This window comes from Triticum dicoccoides, chromosome 3A (assembly GCF_002162155.2).
Source record: "Triticum dicoccoides isolate Atlit2015 ecotype Zavitan chromosome 3A, WEW_v2.0, whole genome shotgun sequence".
Classification (NCBI taxonomy): Eukaryota; Viridiplantae; Streptophyta; class Magnoliopsida; order Poales; family Poaceae; genus Triticum; species Triticum dicoccoides.
The window spans coordinates 53,728,957-53,756,758 of NC_041384.1; the positions used below are offsets into that span (position 1 = coordinate 53,728,957).

General features: G+C 46.7%; 1 protein-coding gene across 2 annotated transcripts in view; it reads left to right on the forward strand.

The window, feature by feature from the left end:
* LOC119267053 (probable trehalose-phosphate phosphatase 4) overlaps nucleotides 1–4,212 on the forward strand; it is a 29,620-nt gene extending 25,408 nt beyond the window's left edge. For both annotated transcript variants that reach the window (XM_037548353.1, XM_037548354.1), the window contains 5 exons: nucleotides 725–826; nucleotides 2,873–2,950; nucleotides 3,469–3,618; nucleotides 3,696–3,788; nucleotides 3,879–4,212. In XM_037548353.1, coding sequence (XP_037404250.1) covers nucleotides 725–826; nucleotides 2,873–2,950; nucleotides 3,469–3,618; nucleotides 3,696–3,788; nucleotides 3,879–3,938 — 483 coding nt within the window. In that variant the 3' untranslated portion in view covers nucleotides 3,939–4,212. The remainder of the gene's footprint in view (nucleotides 1–724; nucleotides 827–2,872; nucleotides 2,951–3,468; nucleotides 3,619–3,695; nucleotides 3,789–3,878) is intronic.
* Nucleotides 4,213–27,802: the final 23,590 nt, after the last annotated feature.

Here is a 27,802-nt window from a genome sequence, read left to right on the forward strand (position 1 = left end):
TAGGGCCCGGCCAGGTAGAGGTGTATGCCCTGGACGGCGATGACGAGGTCATTGAGGATCCCGGTCATCCCCGCCAATGAGTAGACGGCGACGGGCGGCGCGGTGGAGGGCGGCGGTGTCTGGCCGTGGAGGCGCCGGCGGCGGAGTCCAGCGGCGCGGTGGGGAAAGCCAGCGGCACGGTGGAGAGAGGCAGCGACGTGGTGGTGACGGGCAGCGGCGCGGTCGTGACGGGCAGTGACGGGTTGGGTGGTGGTGCAGACATGATCGGAACCGAGCTTCTTGATACCAAATTGGTAGGAGCTATGATCCTACCTTGTCTAGGGCGTAGGTTGTAGGGGAAGGAGGGGGCTGGGCGTGGTGCTGCTCGCGGTCGCCGGCGGCAGGGCGCCGTCGTGCGAGGGAGAGGAGGCGGCGGCTGCGCAAGAGGCGGCTAGGGTTAGGTCTCCCGGCTCCCTTCGGGAAGCCGAGCAAATAAAGATTGCTTCTTGCTTGATAAGATTGATAAATCTCCTCTCCTTAAATAGAGAGGTTTACTTGACTCCTAAGAAAACGATCCTAATAATGATAAGATAATTGGGCTAAGCCCCTAATAACGATAAGATAACTTGGGTCACAACCCACTGGGCTAAGCCCCTAACATGCCGGTCATAACAATCTGTTAGTCAATTTCATTACATCAATTTCATTACATTCCAGAAATGCTAATGCATTACTTGCATGACAGGCAAGAGAGCGTTTGGAGGAGGCTATCAAAGAAATAAAGGGTGCAAGCATTGAACATAAGAAATTCGGGATTTCCGTGCACTACCGGTGTGTTGAGGAGGAGGTATAACTAAAGCTAAAGCTTCATTGTTTTTGCCTCTTGTTATGTGGGGTCAGACTTATAGCCATAGGGCCCACAACAGTACAGCAAAGGAACGACCATAGGAGGAGTGAGTAGCAGGGAGACTGTTTCCTGTTTGTCAGATCCAAAATCTTAAGGACATCATGTAGAGGTCTGCATATTTTGCCATAATCTTTAGCAAATCGTCTGTAATACCCTGTGAGGTCCAAAAATCCTGAGTTTAGTGACATTGTCAGGTTCTTTCCAGTTTAACACCTCTTGGATCTTGCTAGGGTCAGTAGAAACTCCTTGCTCAGAAATGACATGGCCCAAGTAAGAGACTTGTGGAACAGCAAAGGAGCATTTGGACAGTTTAACAGAGAGCTGGTGTTCCTGCAGAATTTTCAGAGCTTGGTCTAAGTGCTCAATGTGTTCTTCTATTGATTGACTGAATATCAGAATGTCATCAATGAAAACCAAGATGAATTTCCTCAAGTATTTCCCAAATATCCAGTTCATGAGGTTTCGAAAAGTAGCTGGAGCATTTGTCAACCCAAAAGGCATCACTGTGTATTCATAGTGGCCTAAGTGAGTTTTAAAAGCTGTCTTAGGAATATCATCAGTAGCCATTCTGATCTGGAAAGCTTTGCTCCATATAGTCTTAGCAAAAGTTTTCACAAAGTTATTAAAAGCTTTCTGGTGGTGAGGGACTTTGTATGGTCTCAGGTATGGAGGTTGTGCTCCTGGTTTAAGAGGAATTTGATGATCACAATCTCTTGAAGGAGGAAGGACTGTGGATTCAGTAAATACTGCCTTACACTTTTCCAGTAAGGGAGCAAGTTCAGCAGGAACTGCTGGTGCTGTCTGTAGTGTTTCAGTGTCGAATGTATCCCATTACACCCTTTTGTAGCATCTTGTCCAGTTTGAGAGCAGAGATAATACACTTCTTCTTTGGAACAGTGTGATCAAATAATGTAACAGGAGACCCATTCTTAGTGACAGTCAGTATTCTTTCCACCAGATCCAAACAAATAGGACTGTAGCTGTAAATCCAATCTGCTCCTAGGATGATGTCATAGCTGCCCAGGTCTAGTAGCTTGAAGGAACTAGAAAAAGGACTTGTCCTGTATAGAGAAATTTCTGTGAGGTACTATACTGTTGGAGATTAGTTGAGCACCTCCAGCTACTGTAACTTTCTTTGGTGACATAGCTTTCTGGTGGCAATTACTTTTAACTGCAAATGTATTGCTCATGAAAGTATCAGATGATCCACTGTCCACTAGGGCAACAGCCTGTTTGCCATCAATCATTAGCAGAAGGGAAAATGTGCTAGGACCAGTAGTTCCCTCTGCTGCATGGCAAGAAATATACATGGCCTGTTTTGTTTGTTCCTGTTCAGGGGTATTAGGGGCTGTATGAAAGGTTTGCTCAGGTGACTGCACTTCTTCCAGGGAAGTATCAGTGTCACTGTCATCTTCCACTTCTTGTAGAATATGGAGGGTTTTCCCAAATTCTGCATTTATGTTGTCTGGACCAAGGTTCTCTGCAATACCGGCAGGCCCTAGCATTTGGTAGGGGATTGTTCACTTTATCTTGTTGAACTTGCTGTGGGAGAGGAGCCAAGGGAAAATTATTTCTGAAGGGCTGATTGTATTGTCCTCTTGGCCTAAATTGATTTGTGGTTAGAGTTCTTTTGGCAGCAGCTGCTTTTTCATATATCTTTGAGTACCAATAGGCTTCTATCATTCCAGTAGGTTTTTGCCCACAGACATCATGTTTAATATCTCCTTTAAGGCGTGAGTAGCAGGGAGACTGTTTACCAAAGCCTTTAGTTTGAGTCAGAATCAAATTAGTTAAAAGATTGCAGAGTCAGTTTAGGTAAAGAGATAAAGAGTCCGGATTGTAATCAGTTTAGTTTTGCCTTGATGGCCAAGTTAGTTCACCTATAAGAAAGGACTTGATCACGATGAATAAGCATGGATTTCGAGTTCTTCCACCTCTTTGCTATATCGAAATAATTTTCCTAACATTCGTTTTTTTATTTTGCAGGAACAGGAACTGGTTAAGAAGCTTGCCAAGCAAACCATTAAAGGTTTCTCTGAGCTCACAGTAACTAAGGGTGACAAGGTAAGTAGATTTGGTTGGACATCAATCAAGTTTAAATGTTTTGATTGTCAAGCTAATGCAACCAAAATTTTGAACTAATGGAAATGGCTAGGCAATCCACATGTACACTTCAATACCCCCTCTCATGTATGACGCGGGAAGTCAACACATGAATAGACTCAGAGGTATGGCTCAAGAGGCCTAAACGTGGACACAGAGCGGGGCAACATCAATTTTTGGATAAACTGCGAAAGTCAAGACTTGAACTCAAGACCCTGATACCATGTCAAGCTTGAGTGCAAGTCCTGGCTTTCGCAATTTATCTAAAAATTGCTGCTTCCTCACTCTGTGTCCACGTATAGGCCTCTAAGTCTATTCACGTGTTGACTTCCCGCGTCACACGCGAGAGGTGGTGTTGAAGTGCATATGTGGATTGCCTAGCCCTTTCCACCAGTTCGGACTTTTGGTTGCGTTGGCTAGTGCATGAAGGTTAACTTTGATCATATTCATTACATTTACACTTGTATGCAATTATATAGGTTGTTGAAGTTCGTCCTAAGGCTGAATTCAACAAGGGGTTTGCAGTCAAGTATATACTCGAGCAGCTAGCCCGCAAAAACAACTGGGACAGTTCTCAGGTGGTCGCTATCTTTATCGGTGACGATAAGACAGATGAAGATGCATTCAAGGTAATATCATCTAAACGCGGAAACCCAATCTTGTTAAATCATTATTTAAATAATCTCTCCACTTATTTTGCGATTAGGTGCTTTGGAAACGAGTTGGCGGACTGGGGATCCTTGTCAACAAGAAACGCAAGTGGACCAAAGCCTCGTATTCCCTTGAAGACCCAGCTCAGGTAATGTATTCAACCTCAAATGCATTGCATTGTGTAGTCTTGTTAGTTGTACCCAGTAAAATAACTACTAATATTTTAACTTTGATTCAGGTGCAAAAATTTCTTCAAATGCTCCTGAACTGGAAGAAGAAGGCAGAGGCTGAAGTTTGAGCGCAGCTTTGATACATGTCATTCGGTTGTTAACTTGTTATATAAAACTTCTGAATAACAAGTACTAGTTTATGTTCCAAGCAAGTTGGGTAGAGGCTAGAGATGCAACCCAACAGAAAACCGTGAGAACCTAAACGAGAAGCGAGAAAGCACTAGTAAATAAAATAAAGCCCTTTTGTGTGTAATAAGGTGGTGTTTGTTTCTCTAGTCCTAGGACTTTTTCTAGTCCCTGGGACTTTTTGAAAAAGACTCTCAAGGAGGTGCTTCTAAGGACTTTTAGCAAAAAGTCCCAAAAAAGTCCCACCCTGTTTGGTTTGCTAGGGACTTTTTCTAGTCCCTACACCAAAAAGTCCCTGGAAACAAACACCCCCTAAGTACATAATTGAGTTGGAACTGTGTGGATTCTTTGTTTCTCCACACATGGCAAGTTACTTATCCGTCCGATATCTAAAGCCCTTTGGCTTTGCCTATAGGACAGTTGTGCTCTTTTTTGTGTGACAATTTTTCTGCACTCCTAAGATAAGAAGCAATGCAATGTGCTAAATCGCTAAAGAAGTTATCAAATAAATCCTGCAAATATTTCTGAATTTGGTTCAGAATGCCCTCTCTTTGGGGAAGTTACAAAAAAAAATACAGTATGCAGTGCAATGCAATGTGCCGCGCCAGAGTGAAGGGGACTAAGCGAGAAGGGAGGGAAAAAGGAGGAGAGCGAGCGTCACCTATCGGCCGGAAGTAGCTGAGGCCAGCCGCCGGGCGCGGGCGTGGCACTCCCTCCTGGCGCCCCCCGGTCGGGTGGGGTGGCCCTCCCTCGGAGCAGAGAGAGACAGTGGGGCGGGGATGTCCTCCGAGGGAGGACTAATCCCAGTCTCGCCGCCTCCGCTGGCCGCCGAGCCGCCGACCGAACCCCAGTCTCGTCGCCTCCGCCGGCCGCCGCGCCGCCGACCGAACCACACACTCGCCTGTCCGGTCGCGGCACCCACCACATTGGGCCCATTCCCCCCTCTCTCTCTCTGTTTCCCAAAATCGGAGGGGAGTGGACCTTTGTCTGTCCAGCGTGGCAAAAACAAACCCCCGTAGCCAAACCGGGTTGCCGCCGGCCGGCTCACTTCTCTTAGTCCGCCGGCGGCGATGGCTGGCTATTCTGCGGTGGCTGGCAGCTCCTCTTCGTCACACGCGTCCCTCTCGCTCGGCACGCGCGTGGATGGTACTCCGCCGCGGTTCAGGACAAGGAACGCCCCTATTTGCTTGCTACTTTTAGATCTATAACCATGGTACTGCCGTCAGCTGCCACATATCATTCGTCTTATTTTGGAATTTCTTACTTGCCCCATTGACGTACTCTCAAAAAAAAAACTACCGGATTTCACAACCATCTCCCTTTGTTTTTCTTTTGACAGAAATATGCAGAAATCAATTATTCAGGTAAGAGATTCAAGAAAGTTAATCTGAATATGTGTGGAATATCAGCATTTTTGCGGATCCAGTCCATTTCCACGAGTGCTAGTAGTTGTTTTGCAGTGTTGTGGAGGTGGAGAGGCCTAGCACAAATTCCACCTCTCCTTCAAGCCCACGCCGCCGCATGCCTCTTAATAAACAGTATGTCTCAGTTGTAAGCCTCTGAAACTGCATCCAATCCGATTTTTCTTGAACTTGCATATAGTTATTTCTTATTTATGATAATGTTTGATGTTGTCTTATTATTCTGGGTCGGCGTGTTTTGCACTGTAGCTAGATAGATGTCATTGGAACCAAAACAACATACAATAGAAACTACAAGTCACATGCCGCTTCCAGGCCATAGCAATTCACACCTCATACTTTTTTTTGAGCTGGGAACACACGTTCCAATTTACTTAACCATGCGTTGTCGCTGGCAACCAAGTCAACAACACAGTCCGGGACCTGCTCCATCCACCAGGAGTTAGGCACGCCCGCCCTGAATCCGAAAGCAGCCAGGCTATGGGCAACCCTATTACAGGAACGTTTACAAAAAGTGAAATCAAAGGCGTCGAAGGACGCACAGCAGATGCTTCGAACTTCTCGTAGCAGGACTCCAATGGAGGACTTGTCATACTCGCCTGTCTTCAGAGCATTAACCAGCTGCAGCGAATCTGACTAAAAAATAACCCGATGGATGCCCAGTTCGCTAGCAGCTTCAATGGCCTTGATGCATGCAGTAGCTTCTGCCTGGAGTGGTGAGGCAAGGAACTCAAGTTTTCCAGCACAAGCAAAGATAACCTCACCATGGTCCGAGCGGGCAACACAGCCTCAAGCCCCGTGCCCCACAGCCACGTGAAAAGCTACATCAAAATTGATTTTAATGAATCCCTCCTCTGGTCTGCTCCAAGATGTCGGGTCTGGTGTTACCTGCATGCCAGCCTTGCTTCCTAGTGCTGCAAGATCAGTCACAAGCTTCCTGACAGTAAAACAGATTTCCTCGCATGTACGAGTCCTTTCCCCTGCATTAGTTTTATTTCGAACATTCCACCACTCCCACAACATGGTGAGCGCTAGCTCACGTCGTTCACTCTCTAGAGCCCACAATTGGTCAAACATTGCCATGGGATTGTTTGACTGGAGGAGGTTCAACCTGATGTCCTCAATCAGTAAGGCTCTCCAGACTTGTTTTACTTGTTTGCATTTAAGGAAGAGATGTCCGCCATCCTCGTCAAGACGCATGCACATCGGGCACCTAGTATCCAGCTCAACATGCTTGCGTTTAATATTCATCCTCACAGGCAAGCTATTATACGCAAGTCTCCAAAGAAACATACAGATTTTTGGAGGGAGGTTTAAGTTCCAAATCCTGTTCCACTTCTGCGCATCCGCGGGTGCCGGTGCCGAGGGGCTCGCATCTCTGTTTTTCTTTGTCTCCCTGAGCTTGATCCCCAAGTGGTAGGCAGACTTAACAGAGAACACTCCTTTTGGGTCAAAATGCCAACTTGGTCATCCATTCCATGCTTCACTGGGATTGCCAATATCTCCTTTGCATCCTCCTGGCAGAACAGCTCCTTGACTAGTTCTTCATCCCAATTTTCAGTGACTGGATCCATTAGATCGCTAGCTCGATCAATCAGCACGCTGCCCCGACGAGTTCGTGGCCTCCTCGTCTCTCCCCTCGGAATCCACGGATCGTCCTAGATTTTAACATTCTCACCAGACCCAATCCTCCAAACAATACCTTCCTTCAGCAGCTCGATCCCCTTTAATATGCTGCGCCATGTATAGGACATCTCTGTCTTTGCCACAACATCAAGTACCAAGCATTCTGGGTAGTAGCAAGCCTTCAGGATTTGTGCACAAAGCGTATCCGGCTCCTGCAGGAGACACCAACCTTGTCGTGCTAACATCGCGAGGTTAAAGATGTGCAGCTCTCGGAAGCCCAAGCCGCCCTCCTTCTTGGATTTCGTAAGTTTATCCCAACCTATCCAATGGCACTTGTCCATCTTGTCTTGCTAGCTCCACCAATATCGATTAATTAGGGTACCAATTTCCTCACATAGCTTCTTTGTTAGATCAAAGCATGACATCGCGAATGTAGGGATCGCCTGGGCTACCGATTTTACCAAGGTTTCTTTGCCCGGTTTAGATAGTAACCTCTCGATCCAGCCCTGCATTCTCTGCCATATCATTTGCTTGATGTATTCAAATTCCTTACTTGGGGCAGCACCAATGTGAACTGGTAACCCCAAATATCTTTTACAGCGCGACTCGTGGGGGATACCGAGGATATGTAGGACCTCACTTTTAACTGCTGATGTTGTGCCCTTGCTGAAGGTTGCCGAGGACTTATTCTTGTTTATCATTTGACCTGATTGGGACTCGTATAAAGCCAAGATAAACTACAGTCTAGCTGCACCTTGAGCAGTTGCCTTCATCACTATAAGGGAATCATCCGCAAAGAAGAGATGGTTTATCTTTGGCGCCCCATTACAGATTTGGATGCCCTGAATAATATCATCTTCCTCCGCTTGTCGCAGCAGGGCTGAGAAGCCTTCAGCACACATGATGAACAGATATGGGGACCAAGGATCCCCTTGGCGCAGCCCTCTCTCTGGCACGAATAGATCGGTGAGGTTTCTATTCACTTTCACTCTATATTTTACCGATCTAACACACTTCATAATAGTGCCAATCCACACCTCTCCAAACCCCATCTTGCGCATCATGCACTCCAGGAATTCCCACTCAACACGGTCATATGCTTTGCTCATGTCAAGCTTGACCGCCACAAACCCATCACGCCCCCCTTCCTCTTATGCATCAAGTGGTTGATCTCATAAGCCAACAACACATTATCAGTAATCAACCTTCCCGGTACAAAGGCTGATTGGGTCGGTGAGATAATCTCCGGGAGCATTTCCTTCAGTCTATTTGCTAGGACCTTGGAGATCATCTTGTACAGAACGTTGCAAAGGCTGATCGGTCTGAACTCCGTTATCCTCTCAGGATTATTCTTCTTTGGTATTAATAAAATGGTGGTTTCATTCCAGGACTCCGGCATAGGATTACCATTAAGCACCCCCAACACCTCTTCTTGCACCTTCATTCCCACCAGCTCCCAGAACTTCTTATAAAACACAGTAGGCATACCGTCCGGTCCTGGTGCTTTCAGGTCACCAATTGACTCAAGAGCTTTTTTTACCTCCTTTCCTGAATAAGGCCTGATGAGCCGCGCATTCATCTCAGGGGTGACCACGGTGGGAACCCTTGATAAGATATCATCTGTGAGAATACCTGCAGAGGATGTGAACAAACTTTTGTAGTGGTTAGCTATATAATTCCCTAACGCCTCCTCTCCCTCCACTACACTCCCATCCTCCTTCCGCAGCCTTGTGATTATGTTTTTCCTTCTCCTCTCTGACGCATAGGCTTGAAAGAACTTTGTGTTACGGTTTCCCTTCATCAACCAATTAGCATGTGCACGCTGTCTCCAATACAGGTTATATTGATCTTCTAGTCTACTCAACTTGTATCATAGCAAATGCTCTCGATTTACATGGTATTGGCTCAAAGGACTCCTCCGACACCTCTCCAGATCCCTCCTAGCATTCCTTATACGACCCTTCAACTCCCCCAGCACCTCCCTATCCCATCTTGACAGCTCGGTCCCCACCCGCCTTAACCCTTCCATCATTGTTCGTCCTCCCTCCTGAAAAGCACTATTCCATGCCTCCTCTACAACCTTCCCACACATTCTTCCTCTTGCAACCAGCGGGCTTCGAACCGGAATACATTTGGGCCTGCCATATGTTCATACCGATCAGACATACCATTCAGCTCTGCGATTATAGGCCGATGATCAGAGTGTCTTGGGTCCCCATTTATAATTTTGTGGAAAGGAAAGAGACCACGCCAACCCGCATTTGCTACTGCTCGATCCAGCCGCTCCCTAGTATACCCCTCCAGTGAGTGCCAATTGTTCCGCCACGTGAACGGGTCCCCAACAAAGCCCAAATCCTTGAGACCACAACCCTCCAAGGTGTTCTAAAAAGCATCCATACAAGGCTGGGCCCGAGCCGGTCCTCCCTCCTCCTCATTTGCGAACAAGATCTCATTAAAGTCTTCTACTTAACAAACGAACGGCCGTATCTTTGCAACCGCAACTCCGATTCAGGTGATTCAAAAGCCCACGTTCTCTGTTCGTCGAGTCCATTCCGTTGGTATCATTTTCATGATGTTGTAACATTCTAAAAATGACCATTTTGCCCCTGCCCTATATTCAACTCCTCCGAGAGAGAACCTTTCCGGCAAATCTTTCCGCGAACTCCTCACATCTCTTCTCGGTGAATCTACCCACCCCAGGCAAGCCACACCCTCCATTTGCATGATTGCAATGCAATGATATGGCTTATTTAATTCAATTGCTTAATTTTGCATTATTTAGAAATGATTTCTTCATGGCATTTCTTGGAGTACTTTTGTTCTTGCTACTGTCATGATTATGCTTGGATTCTTTAAGGGTTATGCATTGCTAGTTTGATGATATTATATTACCATTGGATTATTAGGAGTAATGCTTATTTTCATCATGATCATATGGGATATTTTGATTTTGAGTATTATGTTGGATTTGATTGATATTGTTTGGATCTGATAGTGGGCTTACATCCTGATAGTAGCATCATTGTAGTCTTTGGATTCATCAGGATACTAGTTATGCTACCCTTGGAGTTTATTCCGATGCAACTATATTATTCATAGAATATTCGATGGATATTAATATTACTTGGATTGCAGGTGGATATTTGATATCGGAGTATCAGTTATCACCGTTATACTTTGGCGACAAATTCTGTCATTTCGTTGATCAGGTGCCACCGAACCTGGCTTTTCTAGTGCAGTCACATTTGCCTCTATGGGAAGGCCCTAATGTGGTCTATTGTCATGCCTCGCGCCGGTGCCTCCAACTAGGGAAGGTTATGTGCTCGTGCTGCCCTGGCCCGGTAGGTGGCAATAACCTTGTGAGCCCAAGTTTGGTAATGTGCACATGTCCCTGTTTGGGACTGTTTTTGTTTTTGCCACGACGGTGGCCGTTTGATGTCCAGAGTGGCATCTGGGGCCACCCATGACTATAACCTTGTGAGCCCAAGTTTGGTAATGTGCACATTCAAAGTACTCACCTAGTGTGCCATGCCAGTTTGTAGGTGATGCCGTGATTGATTGCTTGTCGAGGAGTCCGATCGTGCGAGCTAGACTGTGTCCCAGCCAGAGTCCCTGCGGAGTGGAGTTCACCACCGTCGCCATTGTTCTGCTGCTAGAAGTTATTCCGCTACTACGAGTTGTTCTGCTGCTGGCATAGAGCTACCTTAGCAGGCGTAGTGTCGCCGTGTTGATGTGATCCTTTGTAACGTCAGACCCTTGTACCCTTATTCCTTGTAATAAGAGTTAATTTGTTCTATGCCAAGCAGGGCCACATTTGTCGGCATCCTGGGAACGGGGGTCCCCAGACTTGCCTGCCTGCGGCCCACGACGTGGCTCCACCAACGGCCTGATACGGCCCAACATCGACAGCAGCAGCTCAAGACCCTCGTGAGGCGGACGACACCAAGACCTCCCTAGGGGCAGCCTCACTAGGCCGGCTCCTGAGGAGCGGAGATATCTATGCAAGGGGCACCTCGCAAGGTTCACGTGACTTGAGCCATGACGATCAAGGCCAGGCGGGCGCCAGCGGGCGTAGTGTACCAGCTTTCCCTTCGGTGCCAAGGGGCAAGCGCAGGCGCGGAGTCCCGAGGCATCAGGGAAAGGTTTCCATATCGGTGCAACAAGACCAAGACCAGCAGGACGACACGACGGAGGTCATCGTGGAGCCCAGGGCGGCGTCACCACCAGAGCCTTTGGCAGGAGAAGACTACTTTTGTCAGGATAACTTGTACTAGCTGCCCCCTTCAAATTGGCCGTTGGGGAATCCCTTCCCGCCTGATATTTGGGAAGAGGGCCGGGCCCTCTATAAATAGGACTAGCCACCACCATAGAAGGGGTGACTTATCTTGGATTGGAACCACTCCATCCGAACTCTCACCAGCTCTCTGAGCCCAAGAACACCTCTCCTCCCGAGGTTGTTCGACCATTGTACTAGTTCATCCTCAGCCCACGAGGCAATCCACCACCACACACTGGACTAGGGTATTACACCACAACGGTGGCCCGAACCAGTATAAACCCTCGTGTCTCTTGTTCCTTGGGTTCATCGAGCTAGGCCGCGGATCATTGAGCGAGCGAGCTAGTGAGAGAGAGAGAGAGAGTTCTTTGTGCGCACCCCAGTGTTCGAACCTCAACGGTTTGCCGGAACCCGAAATCCAACATTTGGCGCGCCAGGTAGGGGTGCGCCGAAGCTTTCCCTCCATTGATCCACACTCCACTGTTCCACCAGTTCCATGGCCGATGCTTGCCGAGCCCGCGCCGAGTGTCGAGCCGCTCTCAACGCCCGCGTCGCCCAGACGACACCCGTCGGCGGGCCTTCACGTTGTTCTCCATCATCTGCTGCCAACGCCGCCACTGGCCCGGCGGGGAATGAGCAGCAGGCCTCATCACTGCACCCCCTCGTGCGGCGGGACGGGCGCACTGCTACGTCTTGAGCTTGCGTTGGTTTTCCTTGAAGAGGAGAGGGTGATGCAGCAATAGTAGCGTAAGTATTTCCCTCAGTTTTTGATAAACAAGGTATCAATCCAGTAGGAGGCTCCTCAAAAGTCCCACGCACCTACACAAACAAACCGAGAACTCGCAACCAACGCAATAAAGGGGTTGTCAATCCCTTCACGGCCACTTGCGGAAGTGAGATCTAATAAAGATAGTAAGATAAGATAAATATATTTTTGGTATTTTATAATATAGATGCAAAAATTAAAGATGAAAATAAAAGTAGATTGAAAGCAAATATGATAAGAGATAGACCCAGGGGCCATAGCTTTCACTAGTGGCTTATCTCAAGATAGCATAGGTATTACGGTGGGTGAACAAATTACTGTCGAGCAATTGATAGAAAAGCGAATAATTATGAGATTATCTAGGCATGATCATGTATATAGGCATCACGTCCATAACAAGTAGACCGACTCCTGCCTGCATCTATACTACTATTACTCCACACATCGACCGCTATCCAGCATGCATCTAGAGTATTAAGTTCATAAGAACAGAGTAACGCATTAAGCAAGATGACATGATGTAGAGGGATAAACTCAAGCAATATGATATAAACCCCATCTTGTTATCCTCGATGGCAACAATACAATACGTGCCTTGCAACCCTTTCTGTCACAGGGTAAGGACACCACAAGATTGAACCCAAAGCTAAGCACTTCTCCCATGGCAAGTGTCGGTGTCAAAACCGGCGGATCTCGGGTAGGGGGTCCCGAACTGTGCGTCTAGGCCGGATGGTAACAGGAGACAAGGGACATGATGTTTTTACCCAGGTTCGGGCCCTCTCGATGGAGGTAATACCCTACTCCTGCTTGATTAATATTGATGATATGGGTAGTACAAGAGTAGATCTACCACGAGATCAAGGAGGCTAAACCCAAGAAGCTAGCCTATGGTATGATTGTTGTATATATTGTATTTCTATCGACTAGCCTGGCCTCGGTTTATATAATGCACTGGAGGCCTAGGATAACAAGAGTCCTAGCCGAATACGCCGGTGGGGAGAAGTCCTTGTCTTGATCGCCAAGTCTTGTGGAATCTTCCTTGTATGTGGCAGCCGTCCGAACTGGCCCATGAGTATACGGCCACGGGGGTCCTCGGCCCAATCTAATAGATCGGGAGATGACGTGGTGAGTACCCCCTAGTCCAGGACACCGTCAGTAGCCCCCTGAACCGGTCTTCAAGTTAGGGATGCTCCTCGATTCTTCCGAACTGTTCTTCATCTTCGGTTGACGGTCTTGAAAACTGATTCAACAAATCTTCTTATCTTCGATCTTGAGGATCGCCGAAATGCATTCGGCGAGTTTACACGTCGGGTATCCGAGGAGCCCCTTTAAGTTTCTGGCCTTTATCAATGCCTTGTTATTTTTATGCCACACCTCGGGTTTGAAATTGTTCCCGGGCGGCAGCGTCCTCTTGCGTCCGAGCTCCAACGCCGGACTGCATTCGAGGTATCTTTTGCAGCCGAGCACCAACGCCGGACCGCTTCCCAGCTCTAGCGCCGGAATGTATCCGAGCTCCAACGCCGGACTATGTATCCAAGCTTCAACGTCGGACTGTATATCCGAGCTCCAACGCCGAAATATATCCGAGCTCCAGCGCCGGACTGTGTCCAGGCTTCAATGACGGACTATATCCGAGGTGTCATATCACCTTGGTTCAAAAAAAGTTGAAGGAGTTTAGCCGAGCTTAATGCCGGAAATGCCCTCTATGGAGCCAGCCACTAGCGCCCGAGCTTTATGCCGGACTGCTTCCGAGGTGGTGCACCACCCCGACTATGGGCCGATTTTTCGTCAATATTTTTTATCGGTGCAATTTATTCTCTGTCGAGATATATAGCCAGTAGCCCTCAAGGTGTGTTTCAGTCTAAAACCCGAGATGCACCTGAAGGATGACGTAAGACCGCTGATCCTAGTAGCCGCTGAGACTCAGGTTGATTTGCAAAATCGGCCTGAGGATCAAGTCCAAGCTCGGCAGAATACTTCGAGACACTAAAAGCGGCGTGCTCAGTCCTCGAGACTCAGGTTGGGTGCGGCTGACCAACCTGAGGATCAAAATCTCCTCGGCAACTGTATTGCACTTAAAATTTTCTGCATTGAACAGGCAATGCAGTAGCCCCCGAGACACTGGTCGGGTGGCAACACCAGATCAGGGGATCGATGTGCCCCTTTAATATTTGTAAATAATAAGCCCGAAGCCCAGTAGCCCCCGAGCCTTAATGTGGGCACGGGTGGCCGAATTAAGGATCAATATCCATAGTAAAATCACAAATTATGTGTAATGACTCTATGTATCCAAGTATTTTACGTCATTAATGCTCGGATCCGCATTGTACAAAACTTTGTTTGACCGACCGTCGGCTTCCACCTCCTCGGCCAATAGCCGAGGAGTGTTTGTCCTACTTTATAAAGCCTTTATGAGGGCAAAGATTTACAACAAACAAGGCAATCTGGCCATACGGTTTTATAAACAAAGGTACGCAGAGAGTTATATCACTGTTTAACAGAAGAAATGTCTTCCAAAGAAAATAGTCCCGCTATCGGTTCCTTTCTTTGGTGTTTCATGCTAAGCATGATCATTAAACCTCAGCTCTAATGTAAGAGCAAAATATTGAGGATTTAGTTTGGGAGGCCAGTTAATAGCCCCCGGTAGTGTTCGCCGATAGTCGGGGTCAAGCCGTAAACACTTCGGCCAATGTTATGAACGGCCCGTCATAGTCATCGGATCGCTGACTAGTTTACGCTTATTGTGACAGCCAGTTTTCGGCTTTCTCCACTAAGGTGCTTAACCATGTGAGCTGGAAGCACAATCGCAGTGGTTCTTCCTTTGCACGCCTAGCCGAACAAAACGGAACGTAGGAAGCAAGTGCAGGAGCCGGGCAACCCAACTATTGACCGAAGACACAATTCGAAACCGATGCATATATAGCAATATCTAAGAATGTTTTTGCCGAATCCCTAAAGGTGTCCGGCGTTGCACTGCGAGACTAATGCTGGAAAAGCATAAATAGTTTAAAAGTGCCAAAAAGCTTGGAAAACCAAGAAACGTCAGTAAAAACATGACGTCCGAACAAGATCAAGTGTTCGGTGCCAATCCGAAAGTTGGTCTGAGAAAAAAGAAGTGCTTCTGTCGTGCTTTAACATGATACATCCTATCTCAAGACTTCGAGCGGGTCAGCCTATGGCTTCAACCTCCTATCCCGAGGGCGGAGTACTTCTCATCAGGCCAGTTTAGCAAACTAAACTCTAGCGGCTTTGAGAGAGAAATTAGGCTCCCCGGCTAGTGACCGCACACTCGTGTCGAAAAAGGAGTGATAAATAATAATAAAACTTTGCAACGACTAAGAAGAAGAACACTTATTATAAAATGGCTCAAATAAACTTAAGAGCCCCCAAGTGACTTGGATAGAAGAATGATTGCATGTACCGAAGTACTTATATCATATCTATGTTCAACCGAACTTTAAACGCGTCTTAACCGACCGTCAGCTTCTCCCTCTTCGATCAAGGACCGAAAAGTGTTATGTACTCCATCGGTCGAGAATATCGACGGTGTTTCCAATAACCAGGCAATCAGGCCATAAGGCTGTAACAGACAAAGCGCGCTCAGGGAACTTATGCTATATTACCGTGAGGTGTAAGAAGCATCTTCGAAGAAAATAGTACCCCCACCGATACCTTTCTTCGGTGCTCATTATTATTATGAGACTTGTGCAATGGATTTTTTGTACTCATGAGTTCCGTTGTGTGCCGACCATCATTGAATAACTATAAGAGCGCTAGCTTTCGGCTTCACCCAGTCTGAGGTCTGGCTCGGGCGACCCGATCGTGACAATCGCAGAGGTGCTCCCTTTACCCCCTAGCTGAACAATCGGGAACGTAGGGGTAAACACAGGAGCGAGGCAACCCAGCTTGCAAATCGCTTAAGTCAATGTGGTGCATATTGTGGCATAGTACACGAATAAGGAACGAAGCCGTACAAGTATAATTATATGCAAGTGGAAAAGCTTCATAAATGAAGCCCCCAAGTGAATTGGGTCCTTGAATTTGTGTGTCACAAACAAAGTTTGGACAAGGAAATTTTTTACAAGCAACTTTTTTCCAAAAAAGTATAATGCTTGGTCGAACCGAACACAAGTTAGAAATTAAAGCTTTGAGCATGGAAGCGACTTAGCTGGTTAATGTGTTCGGTATTGATGACGTGGTCCGAGCTTGATGCGGGGCAAGGTTCCATCCCCCAAGCTGGTCCTGAGGTGGCGGAGCGGAGAGCTCGACACGCCGAAGTGGTGACATAGCACGGTCAATGCAGACCGACAGAGTGACACCAAAGTCCCCGGATCATTTTCCTGTGCACAGAAAATAGTGCAAACCGGAGATAATAGTAATAATGATAATTAAAAAAATGTGTTGCATAATAAATAATTTATGCGAAGTGAGGAATAGAAGAAATATGGCCTGGCGCCGAAGTCAATGTCGATGCAGGGCGTCGGCGTGATGTAGTAAAGGTGTGGCCAAGCCTGAATTCACAGGTCGGTCCGAGCTCCGGATGCGGCGTTCGCTGGACTATGTACGGAAACTGATCGAACCACCACTCGACCGTCGTTAATGCGGTCACCATTTGATATACTTGTGTACATATCATGGACAAACCAGAGTAATAATTCCTTGGGAAAAATGAACCCAAACAAGCAAAAAATACTGGGATTAATAGCACCTGGTTTATTTGTTGTAGCAATCCGAAGGAAGGTGATTCCCAAAATTGAGACTCCCTCCGCACACCCATTGCCTGATGGGCGATAAAACGACGGCATGGCAATGCTGGTAAAGGTTGACTCGCCGAGGCAAAGCCCTCGACCCAGCTAACGTGACGGAGCTGGTCGGCTAGTGACGCCGAAGTGTCCGGAGTAGGTAGATGAAGAGATGGCGAAGCCCCCGGTCCGGCCGAGATGTCGAAGCCTCGACATCAGCCGATGAGTCGAAGTAGGTCGGCGTGATGGACACCAGCTTGAAGAAGCAATAGTGCGGCCCTGTCGATGCAGGTTGTGACGTGGTCGATGCCGGCTTGATGAAGCGACCGTGTGGCGATGCCGGTATGCCCGCTCCGTGTAATCCGTGGGGCGGCGATGTTGGTGATGTTTTATCCTTCGCGATGCCGGACTCTTGTTCGGCTTGCCGAGATGATGATCCGAAGAAGTTGAGCTCGGCTCAACAAAGTGACACCGTGTCTTAGCGCAGGTCGGCAGCCGTGGAGTAATATTGCCGGACTGGTTTGACACCATCATGATGTTGAAGATCATGTTCAAAAGATTTTAAAGTTAGTGGGATGTGTTCGGAAACAAAACACAATACCCCATACAAAACTTCCTTCAAAAGGGATGTCCGAAATCCCGTTCATAGAAAAGATGAACTCGGGTCGGATTCGTTTTCGCGCAGAAAACAGATCCGAAAAGTGATACACTAATCGGAAGGTTCCCGGAGTTTGGACGGTCGGATCGAGCTGAAATTTTGAGAGGTGGTAGATACAGGAATTCCGCAGCCGATCAACGGTTGGATCTTCCAAAGAACGTCCGAGCTAGAAGCTGGACACCACGCCCTAAACACATCCAAATCCCCATCTAGATTTGACAGGGCTTTGGTATATCGTGGATTGCCAGAGATTCCTCCATCGGAACTCGATGAAATTTTCTAGGGTTGTTGTAGACTCAATTACGCATAATTCCACCAAAGCGATCGTCAAAGCGATACTTGAGGAGGTGGTGGCAGCAGATACGAGTTCGCTGTCCAGAAAAACATCACGGTCGCTTGAGGGCAATGTTGACGTTGAGCCCCCGAGCTCCATGGATGATTCCTCCGTGATCTTGATAGAGATCGGAGTTGATGTTTGATGAAGGCCCTCGTCCAAACATGGTGATCCGAACACGGGGTGCAATTCTGTTGGAAATATGCCCTAGAGGCAATAATAAATTAGTTATTATTATATTTCCTTGTTCATGATAATCGTTTATTATCCATGCTAGAATTGTATTGATAGGAAACTCAGATACATGTGTGGATACATAGACAACACCATGTCCCTAGTAAGCCTCTAGTTGACTAGCTCGTTGATCAATAGATGGTTACGGTTTCCTGACCATGGACATTGGATGTCGTTGATAACGGGATCACATCATTAGGAGAATGATGTGATGGACAAGACCCAATCCTAAGCCTAGCACAAGATCATGTAGTTCGTATGCTAAAGCTTTTCTAATGTCAAGTATCATTTCCTTAGACCATGAGATTGTGCAACTCCCGAATACCGTAGGAATACTTTGGGTGTGCCAAACGTCACAACGTAACTGGGTGGCTATAAAGGTACACTACAGGTATCTCCGAAAGTGTCTGCTGGGTTGGCACGAATCGAGACTGGGATTTGTCACTCCGTGTAAACGGAGAGGTATCTCTGGGCCCACTCGGTAGGACATCATCATAATGTGCACAATGTGATCAAGGAGTTTATCACGGGATGATGTGTTACGGAACGAGTAAAGAGACTTGCCGGTAACGAGATTGAACAAGGTATCGGGATACCGACGATCGAATCTCGGGCAAGTATCGTACCGATAGACAAAGGGAATTGTATACGGGATTGATTAAGTCCTTGACATCGTGGTTCATTCAATGAGATCATCGTGGAGCATGTGGGAGCCAACATGGGTATCCAGATCCCGCTATTGGTTATTGGCCAGAGAACGTCTCGGTCATGTCTGCATGGTTCCCGAACCCGTAGGGTCTACACACTTAAGGTTCGGTGACGCTAGGGTTATAGAGATATTAGTATGCGGTAACCCAAAAGTTGTTCGGAGTCCCAGATGAGATCCCAGACGTCACGAGGAGTTCCGGAATGGTCTGGAGGTAAAGAATTATATATAGGAAGTGCTATTTCGGCCATCGGGACAAGTTTCGGGGTCACCGGTATTGTACCGGGACCACCGAAAGGGTCCCGGGGGTCCACCGGGTGGGGCCACCTGCCCGGGGGGGCCACATGGGCTGTAGGGGTGTGCGCCTTGGCCTATGTGGGGCAAGGGAACCAGCCCCAAGAGGCCCATGCGCCAAGAGTCAAAGGAAAGGAAGAGTCCTAAAGGGGGAAGGCACCTCCGAGGTGCCTTGGGGAGGAGGGACTCCTCCCCTGGCCGCACCCTTCCTTGGAGGAAGGGCCAAGGCTGCGCCTCCCCCCTCTCCCTTGGCCCTATATATAGTGGGGGAAGGGAGGGCAGCAACACCTAAGCCCTGCCGCCTCCCTCTCCCTCCCATGACACATCTCCCTCCTCCCGCAGCGCTTGGCGAAGCCCTGTTAGAATCCCGCTACCTCCACCACCACGCCGTCGTGCTGCTGGATCTCCATCAACCTCTCCTTCCCCCTTGCTGGATCAAGAAGGAGGAGACATCGCTGCTCCGTGCGTGTGTTGAACGCGGAGGTGTCGTCCGTTCGGCGCTAGGATCATCGGTGATTTGGATCACGACGAGTACGACTCCATCAACCCCGTTCTCTTGAACGCTTCCGCGCGCGATCTACAAGGGTATGTAGATCCACTCCTCCCTCGTTTCTAGATGACTCCATAGATAGATCTTGGTGACACGTAGGAAAATTTTGAATTTATGCTACGTTCCCCAACAGTGGCATCATGAGCTAGGTCTATGCGTAGTTTCTATGCACGAGTAGAACACAAAGTAGTTGTGAGCATTGATTTTGTTCAATATGCTTACCGTTACTAGTCCAATCTTGATTCGGTGGCATTGTGGGATGAAGCGGCCCGGACCGACCTTACACGTACTCTTACGTGAGACTGGTTCCACCGAATGACATGCACTAGTTGCATAAGGTGGCTAGCGGGTGTCTGTCTCTCCCACTTTAGTCGGATCGGATTCGATGAAAAGGGTCCTTATGAAGGGTAAATAGCAATTGGCATATCACGTTGTGGTTTTTGCGTAGGTAAGAAACGTTCTTGCTAGAAACCCATAGCAGCCACGTAAAACATGCAAACAACAATTAGAGGACGTCTAACTTGTTTTTGTAGGGTATGCTATGTGATGTGATATGGCCAAAGGATGTGATGAATGATATATGTGATGTATGAGATTGATCATGTTCTTGTAATAGGAATCACGACTTGCATGTCGATGAGTATGACAACCGGCAGGAGCCATAGGAGTTGTCTTTATTTATTGTATGACCTGCGTGTCATTGAACAACGCCATGTAATTACTTTACTTTATTGCTAACCGGTAGCCATTGTAGTAGAAGTAATAGTTGGCGAGCAACTTCATGGAGACACGATGATGGAGATCATGATGATGGAGATTATGGTGTCATGCCGGTGACAAGATGATCATGGAGCCCCAAGATGGAGATCAAAGGAGCTATATGATATTGGCCATATCATGTCACTGTTATTTGATTGCATGTGATGTTTATCATGTTTTTGCATCTTGTTTACTTAGAACGACGGTAGTAAATAAGATGATCCCTCATAATAATTTCAAGAAAGTGTTCCCCCTAACTGTGCACCATTGCGACAGTTCGTTGTTTCGAAGCACCACGTGATGATCGGGTGTTAGATTCTAACATTCGAATACAACGGGTGTTGACGAGCCTAGCATGTACAGACATGGCCTCGGAACACATGTGAAACACTTAGGTTAACTTGACGAGCCTAGCATGTACAGACATGGCCTCGGAACACAAGAGATCGAAAGGTCGAGCATGAGTCGTATGGTAGATACGATCAACATGAAGATGTTCACCGATGTTGACTAGTCCGTCTCACGTGATGATCGGACACGGCCTAGTTGACTCGGATCATGTAATCACTTAGATGACTAGAGGGATGTCTATCTGAGTGGGAGTTCATAAGATGAACTTAATTATCCTGAACATAGTCAAAAGGTCTTCACAAATTATGTCATAGCTCGCGCTTCAGTTCTACTGTTTAGATATGTTCCTAGAGAAAATTTAGTTGAAAGTTGATAGTAGCAATTATGAGGACTAGGTCCACTGAGGATTGTCCTCATTGCTTCATAGAAGGCTTATGTCCTTAATGCACCGCTCAGTGTGCTGAACCTCGAACGTCGTCTGTGGATGTTGCGAACATCTGGCATACACATTTTGATAACTACGTGATAGTTCAGTTAAACGGCTTAGAGTTGAGGCACCGAAGACGTTTTGAAACGTCGCGAAACATATGAGATGTTTCGAGGGCTGAAATTGGGATTTCAGGCTTGTGCCCACGTCAAGAGGTATAAGACCTCCGACGATTTTCTTAGCCTGCAAACTAAGGGAGAAAAGCTCAATTGTTGAACTTGTGCTCAGATTGTCTGAGTACAACAATCGCTTGAATCGAGTGGGAGTTGATCTTCCAGATGAAATAGTGATGGTTCTCCGAAGTCATTACCACCAAGCTGCTAGAGCTTCGTGATGAACTATAATATATCAGAGACATATATGATGATCCTTGAGATATTCGCGATGTTTGACACCACAAAAGTAGAAATCAAGAAGGAGCATCAATTGTTGATGGTTGGTGAAACCACTAGTTTCAAGAAGGGCAAGGGCAAGAAGGGATACTTCATGAAACGGCAAATCAGCTGCTGCTCTAATGAAGAAACCCAAAGTTGAACCCAAACCCGAGACTAAGTGCTTCTGTAATAAGGGGAACAGCCACTAGAGCAGAATTACCCTAGATACTTGGTAGATGAGAAGGCTGGCAAGATCGGTAGAAGTATATTGGATATACATTGTGTTAATGTGTACTTTACTAGTACTCCTAGTAGCACCAGGGTATTAGATACCGGTTCGGTTACTAAGTGTTAGTAACTCGAAATAAAAGCTACAGAATAAACGGAGACTAGCTAAAAGGTGAGATGACGATATGTGTTGGAAGTGTTTCCAATGTTGATATGATCAAGCATCGCACGCTCCCTCTACCATCGAGATTGGTGTTTGCGTTGAGCATAGACATGATTGGATTATGTCTATCGCAATACGGTTATTCATTTAAAGAGAATAATGGTTACTCTGTTTATTTCAATAATACCTTCAATGGTCTTACACCTGAAATGAATGGTTTATTGAATCTCGATCATAGTGATACACATGTTCATGCCAAAAGATAGTAATGATAGTACCACCTACTTGTGGCACTGCCACGTAAGTCATATCGGTATAAAACGCATGAAGAAGCTCCATGTTGATGGATCTTTGGGCTCACTTGTTTTGAAAGGTTTGAGACATGCGAACCATGTCTATTGGTGTATATGCATGAAGAAACTCCATGCAAATGGACCGTTTGGACTCACTTGATTTTGAATCACTTGAGACATGCAAATCATACCACATGGGCAAGATGACTGAAAGCCTCGGTTTCAGTAAAATGGAACTAGGAAGCAACTTGTTGGAAGTAATACATTTTGATGTGTGCAGTCCAATGAGTGCTGAGGCGTGTAGTGGATATCGTTATGTTCTTACTTCACAAATGATTTGAGTAGATGTTGAGTATATTTACTTGATGAATCACGAGTCTGAATTATTGAAAGGTTCAAGTAATTTCAGGGTGAAGTTGAAAGATCGTCGTGACGAGAGGATAAAAGATCTATGATATGATCATAGAGATGAATATCTTAATTACGAGTTTGGCACAGAATTAAGACATTGTGGAAATTGTTTCACAACTAATACAGCCTGGAACACCGTAGTGTGATGGTGTGTCCGAACATCATAACTGCACCCTATTGGATATGATGCATACCATGATGTCTCTTATCGAATTACCACGATAGTTTATGGGTTAGGCATTAGAGACAACCACATTCACTTTAAATAGGGCACCATGTAATTCCAATGAGATGACACCATATGAACTATGGTTTAGAGAAACCTAAGCTGTCATTTTTTAAAAGTTTGGGGCTGCGACGCTTATGTGAAAAGTTTCAGGCTGATAAGCTCAAACCCAAAGCGGATAAATGCATCTTCATAGGACACCCAAAACAGTTGGGTATACCTCCTATCTCATATTCGAAAGCAATAAGGGATTGTTTCTAGAATCGAGTCCTTTCTCGAGGAAAAGTTTCTCTCGAAAGAATTGAGTGGGAGGATGGTGGAGACTTAATGAGGTTATTGAACCGTCTCTTCAACTAGTGTGTGGCAGGGCACAGGAGTTGTTCCTGTGGCACCTACACCAATTGAAGTGGAAGCTTATGATAGTGATCATGAAACTTCAGATCAAGTCACTACCAAACCTCGTGGGATGACAAGGATGCGTACTACTTCAGAGTGGTACGTAATCCTGTCTTGGAAGTCATGTTGCTAGACAACAATGAACCTATGAGCTATGGAGAAGCGAAGGTGGGCCTGGATTCCAAAATGGCTCGAGGCCATATAATCCGAGAGAGGATCCATGTATGAAAACAAAGTGTAGACTTTGGGAGAACTACTTGATGGTCGTAAGGCTGTTAGGTACATATGGATTTTAAAAGGAAGACGGACAATGATGGTAAGTATCACCATCAAGAAAGCTTGACTTGTCGTTAAGATGTTTTCCGACAAGTTCAAGGAGTTGACTATGATGAGACTTTCTCACTCGTAGCGATGCTAAGAGTCTGTTGGAATTATATTAGCGATTACTGCATTGTTTATGAAATCTTGCAGATAGGATGTCAAAAAACATTGTTTTCTCAATGATTTTCTTGAGGAAAGGTTGTATGTGATACAACCGGAAGGTTTTGTCAATCCTGAAAGATGCTAATAAGTATGCAAAGCTCCAACAATCCTTCTAAGGACTGGAGTAAGCATCTCGGAGTTGGAATGTATGCTTTGATGAGATGATCAAAGATTTTGGGTGTATACAAAGTTTATGAGAAACTTGTATTTCCAAAGAAGTGAGTGGAAGCACTATAGAATTTCTGATGAATATATGTTGTTGACATGTTGTTAATCAGAAATGACGTAGAATTTCTGGAAAGCATATAGGGTTATTTGGAAAGTGTTTTTCAATGGAAAGCCTGGATTGAGCTACTTGAACATTGAGCATCAAGATCTATAAGGATAGATCAAAACGCTTAATGGTACTTTCAAATGAGCATATACCTTGACATGATCTTGAAGGTGTTCAAGATGGATTAGTCAAAGAAGGAGTTCTTGCCTGAGTTGTAAGGTATGAAGTTAAGACTTAAAGCTCGACCACGGCAGAAGAAAGAGGAAGGACGAAGGTCGTCCCCTATGCTTTTGTCATAGGCTCTCTACAGTATGCTATGCTGTGTGCCGCACCTGAAGTGTGCCTTGCCATGAGTCAGTCAAGGGGTACAAGAGTGATCCAAGAATGGATCACAGGACAGCGGTCAAAGTTATCCTTAGTAACTAGTGGACTAAGGAATTTTCTCGATTATGGAGGTGGTAAAAGAGTTTGTCGTAAAGGGTTACGCCGATGCAAACTTTGACACTAATCTAGATTATTCTGAGTAGTAAACTGGATTCGTATAGTAGAACAGTTATTTGGAATAGCTCCAAATGTAGCGTAGTAGCTGCATCTACAAGATGACATAGAGATTTGCGAAGTACATACGGATCTGAAAGATTCAGACCCGTTGACTATAACATCTCTCACAAGCATAACATGTTCAAACCCAGAACTCATCGAGTGTTAATCACATGGTAATGTGAACTAGATTATTGACTCTAGTAAACTCTTTGGGTGTTAGTCACATGGAGATGTGACCTTGAGTGTTAATCACATATCGATGTGAACTGGATTATTGACTCTAGTGCAAGTGGGAGACTGTTGGAAATATGCCCTAGAGGCAATAATAAATTAGTTATTATTATATTTCCTTGTTCATGATAATCGTTTATTATCCATGCTAGAATTGTATTGATAGGAAACTCAGATACATGTGTGGATACATAGACAACACCATGTCCCTAGTAAGCCTCTAGTTGACTAGCTCGTTGATCAATAGATGGTTACGGTTTCCTGACCATGGACATTGGATGTCGTTGATAACGGGATCACATCATTAGGATAATGATGTGATGGACAAGACCCAATCCTAAGCCTAGCACAAGATCATGTAGTTCGTATGCTAAAGCTTTTCTAATGTCAAGTATCATTTCCTTAGACCATGAGATTGTGCAACTCCCGGATACCGTAGGAATACTTTGGGTGTGCCAAACGTCACAACGTAACTGGGTGGCTATAAAGGTACACTATAGGTATCTCCGAAAGTGTCTGCTGGGTTGGCACAAATCGAGACTGGGATTTGTCACTTCGTGTAAACGGAGAGGTATCTCTGGGCCCACTCGGTAGGACATCATCATAATGTGCACAATGTGATCAAGGAGTTTATCACGGATGATGTGTTACGGAATGAGTAAAGAGACTTGCCGGTAACGAGATTGAACAAGGTATCGGGATACCGACGATCGAATCTCGGGCAAGTATCTTACCGATAGACAAAGGGAATTGTATACGGGATTGATTAAGTCCTTGACATCGTGGTTCATTCAATGAGATCATCATGGAGCATGTGGGAGCCAACATGGGTATCCAGATCCCGCTATTGGTTATTGGCCAGAGAACGTCTCGGTCATGTCTGCATGGTTCCCGAACCCGTAGGGTCTACACACTTAAGGTTCGGTGACGCTAGGGTTATAGAGATATTAGTATGCGGTAACCCGAAAGTTGTTCGGAGTCCCGTATGAGATCCCGGATGTCACGAGGACTTCCGGAATGGTCCGGAGGTAAAGAATTATATATAGGAAGTGCTATTTCGGCCATCGGGACAAGTTTCGGGGTCACCGGTATTGTACCGGGACCACCGGAAGGGTCCCGGGGGTCCACCGGGTGGGGCCACCTGCCCGGGGGGGGCACATGGGCTATAGGGGTGTGCACCTTGGCCTATATGGGCCAAGGGCACCAGCCCCAAGAGGCCCATGCGCCAAGAGTCAAAGGAAAGGAAGAGTCCTAAAGGGGGAAGGCACCTCCGAGGTGCCTTGGGGAGGAGGGACTCCTCCCCTGGCCGCACCCTTCCTTGGAGGAAGGGCCAAGGCTGCGCCTCCCCCCTCTCCCTTGGCCCTATATATAGTGGGGGAAGGGAGGGCAGCAACACCTAAGCCCTGGCGCCTCCCTCTCCCTCCCATGACACATCTCCCTCCTCCCGCAGCGCTTGGCGAAGCCCTGTTGGAATCCCGCTACCTCCACCACCACGCCATCGTGCTGCTGGATCTCCATCAAACTCTCCTTCCCCCTTTCTGGATCAAGAAGGAGGAGACATCGCTGCTCCGTATGTGTGTTGAACATGGAGGTGCCGTCCGTTCGGCGCTAGGATCATCGGTGATTTGGATCACGACGAGTACGACTCCATCAACCCCGTTCTCTTGAACGCTTCCGCGCGCGATCTACAAGGGTATGTAGATCCACTCCTCCCTCGTTGCTAGATGACTCCATAGATAGATCTTGGTGACACGTAGGAAAATTTTGAATTTATGCTACGTTCCCCAACAAATTCTTGGTCGAACCAAGGTGACCAGTCGAGCTGGTGACGAAGATGCCGAAGTCGTAGTTGATCTGCAGGCGAGCCATCGATCCTTTTGTCGATCACACAGCGGAACTCTCAATGAAAGCACCAATGTCGGTGTCAAAACCGGCGGATCTCGGGTAGGGGGTCCCAAACTGTGCGTCTAGGCCGGATGGTAACAGGAGACAAGGGACACGATGTGTTTACCCAGGTTCGGGCCCTCTCGATGAAGGTAATACCCTACTCCTGCTTGATTAATATTGATGATATGGGTAGTACAAGAGTAGATCTACCACGAGATCAAGGAGGCTAAACCTAAGAAGCTAGCCTATGGTATGATTGTTGTATATATTGTATTTCTATCGACTAGCCTGACCTCGGTTTATATAATGCACCGGAGGCCTAGGATAACAAGAGTCCTAGCCGAATACGCCGGTGGGGAGAAGTCCTTGTCTTGATCGCCAAGTCTTGTGGAATCTTCCTTGTATGTGGCAGCCGTCCGAACTGGCCCATGAGTATACGGCCACGGGGGTCCTCGGCCCAATCTAATAGATCGGGAGATGACGTGGTGAGTACCCCCTAGTCCAGGACATCGTCAGCAAGAAAGATCAATCTAGTAGGCCAAACCAAACTGATAATTCGAAGGGACTTGCAAAGATAACTTAATCATACATAAAAGAATTCAGAGAAGATTCAAATATTATTCATAGATAAACTTGATCATAAACCCACAATTCATCGGATCTCGACAAACACACCGCAAAAAGAGTTTACATCGAATAGATCTCCACAAGAGAGGGGGAGAACATTGTATTGAGATCCAAAAAGAGAGAAGAAGCCATCTAGCTAATAACTATGGACCCGTAGCTCTGTTGTAAACTACTCACAACTCATCGGAGGGGCTATGGTGTTGATGTAGAAGCCCTCCATGGTCGATTCCCCCTCCGACAGAGTGCCAGCGAAGGCTCCAAGATGGGATCTCGTGGATACAGAAGGTTACGGTGGTGGAAATTGTGTTTCGTCTACCCCCTAGATGTTTTCGGGGTACGTAGGTATATATAGAAGGAAGAAGTACGTCGGTGGACGCCCGAGGGGCCAAGACAGGGGGCGCGCCCTATAGGGGGGTGCGCCCTCCTACCTCGTGGGAGCCTCGGCTGCTTCTTGACTTGCACTCCA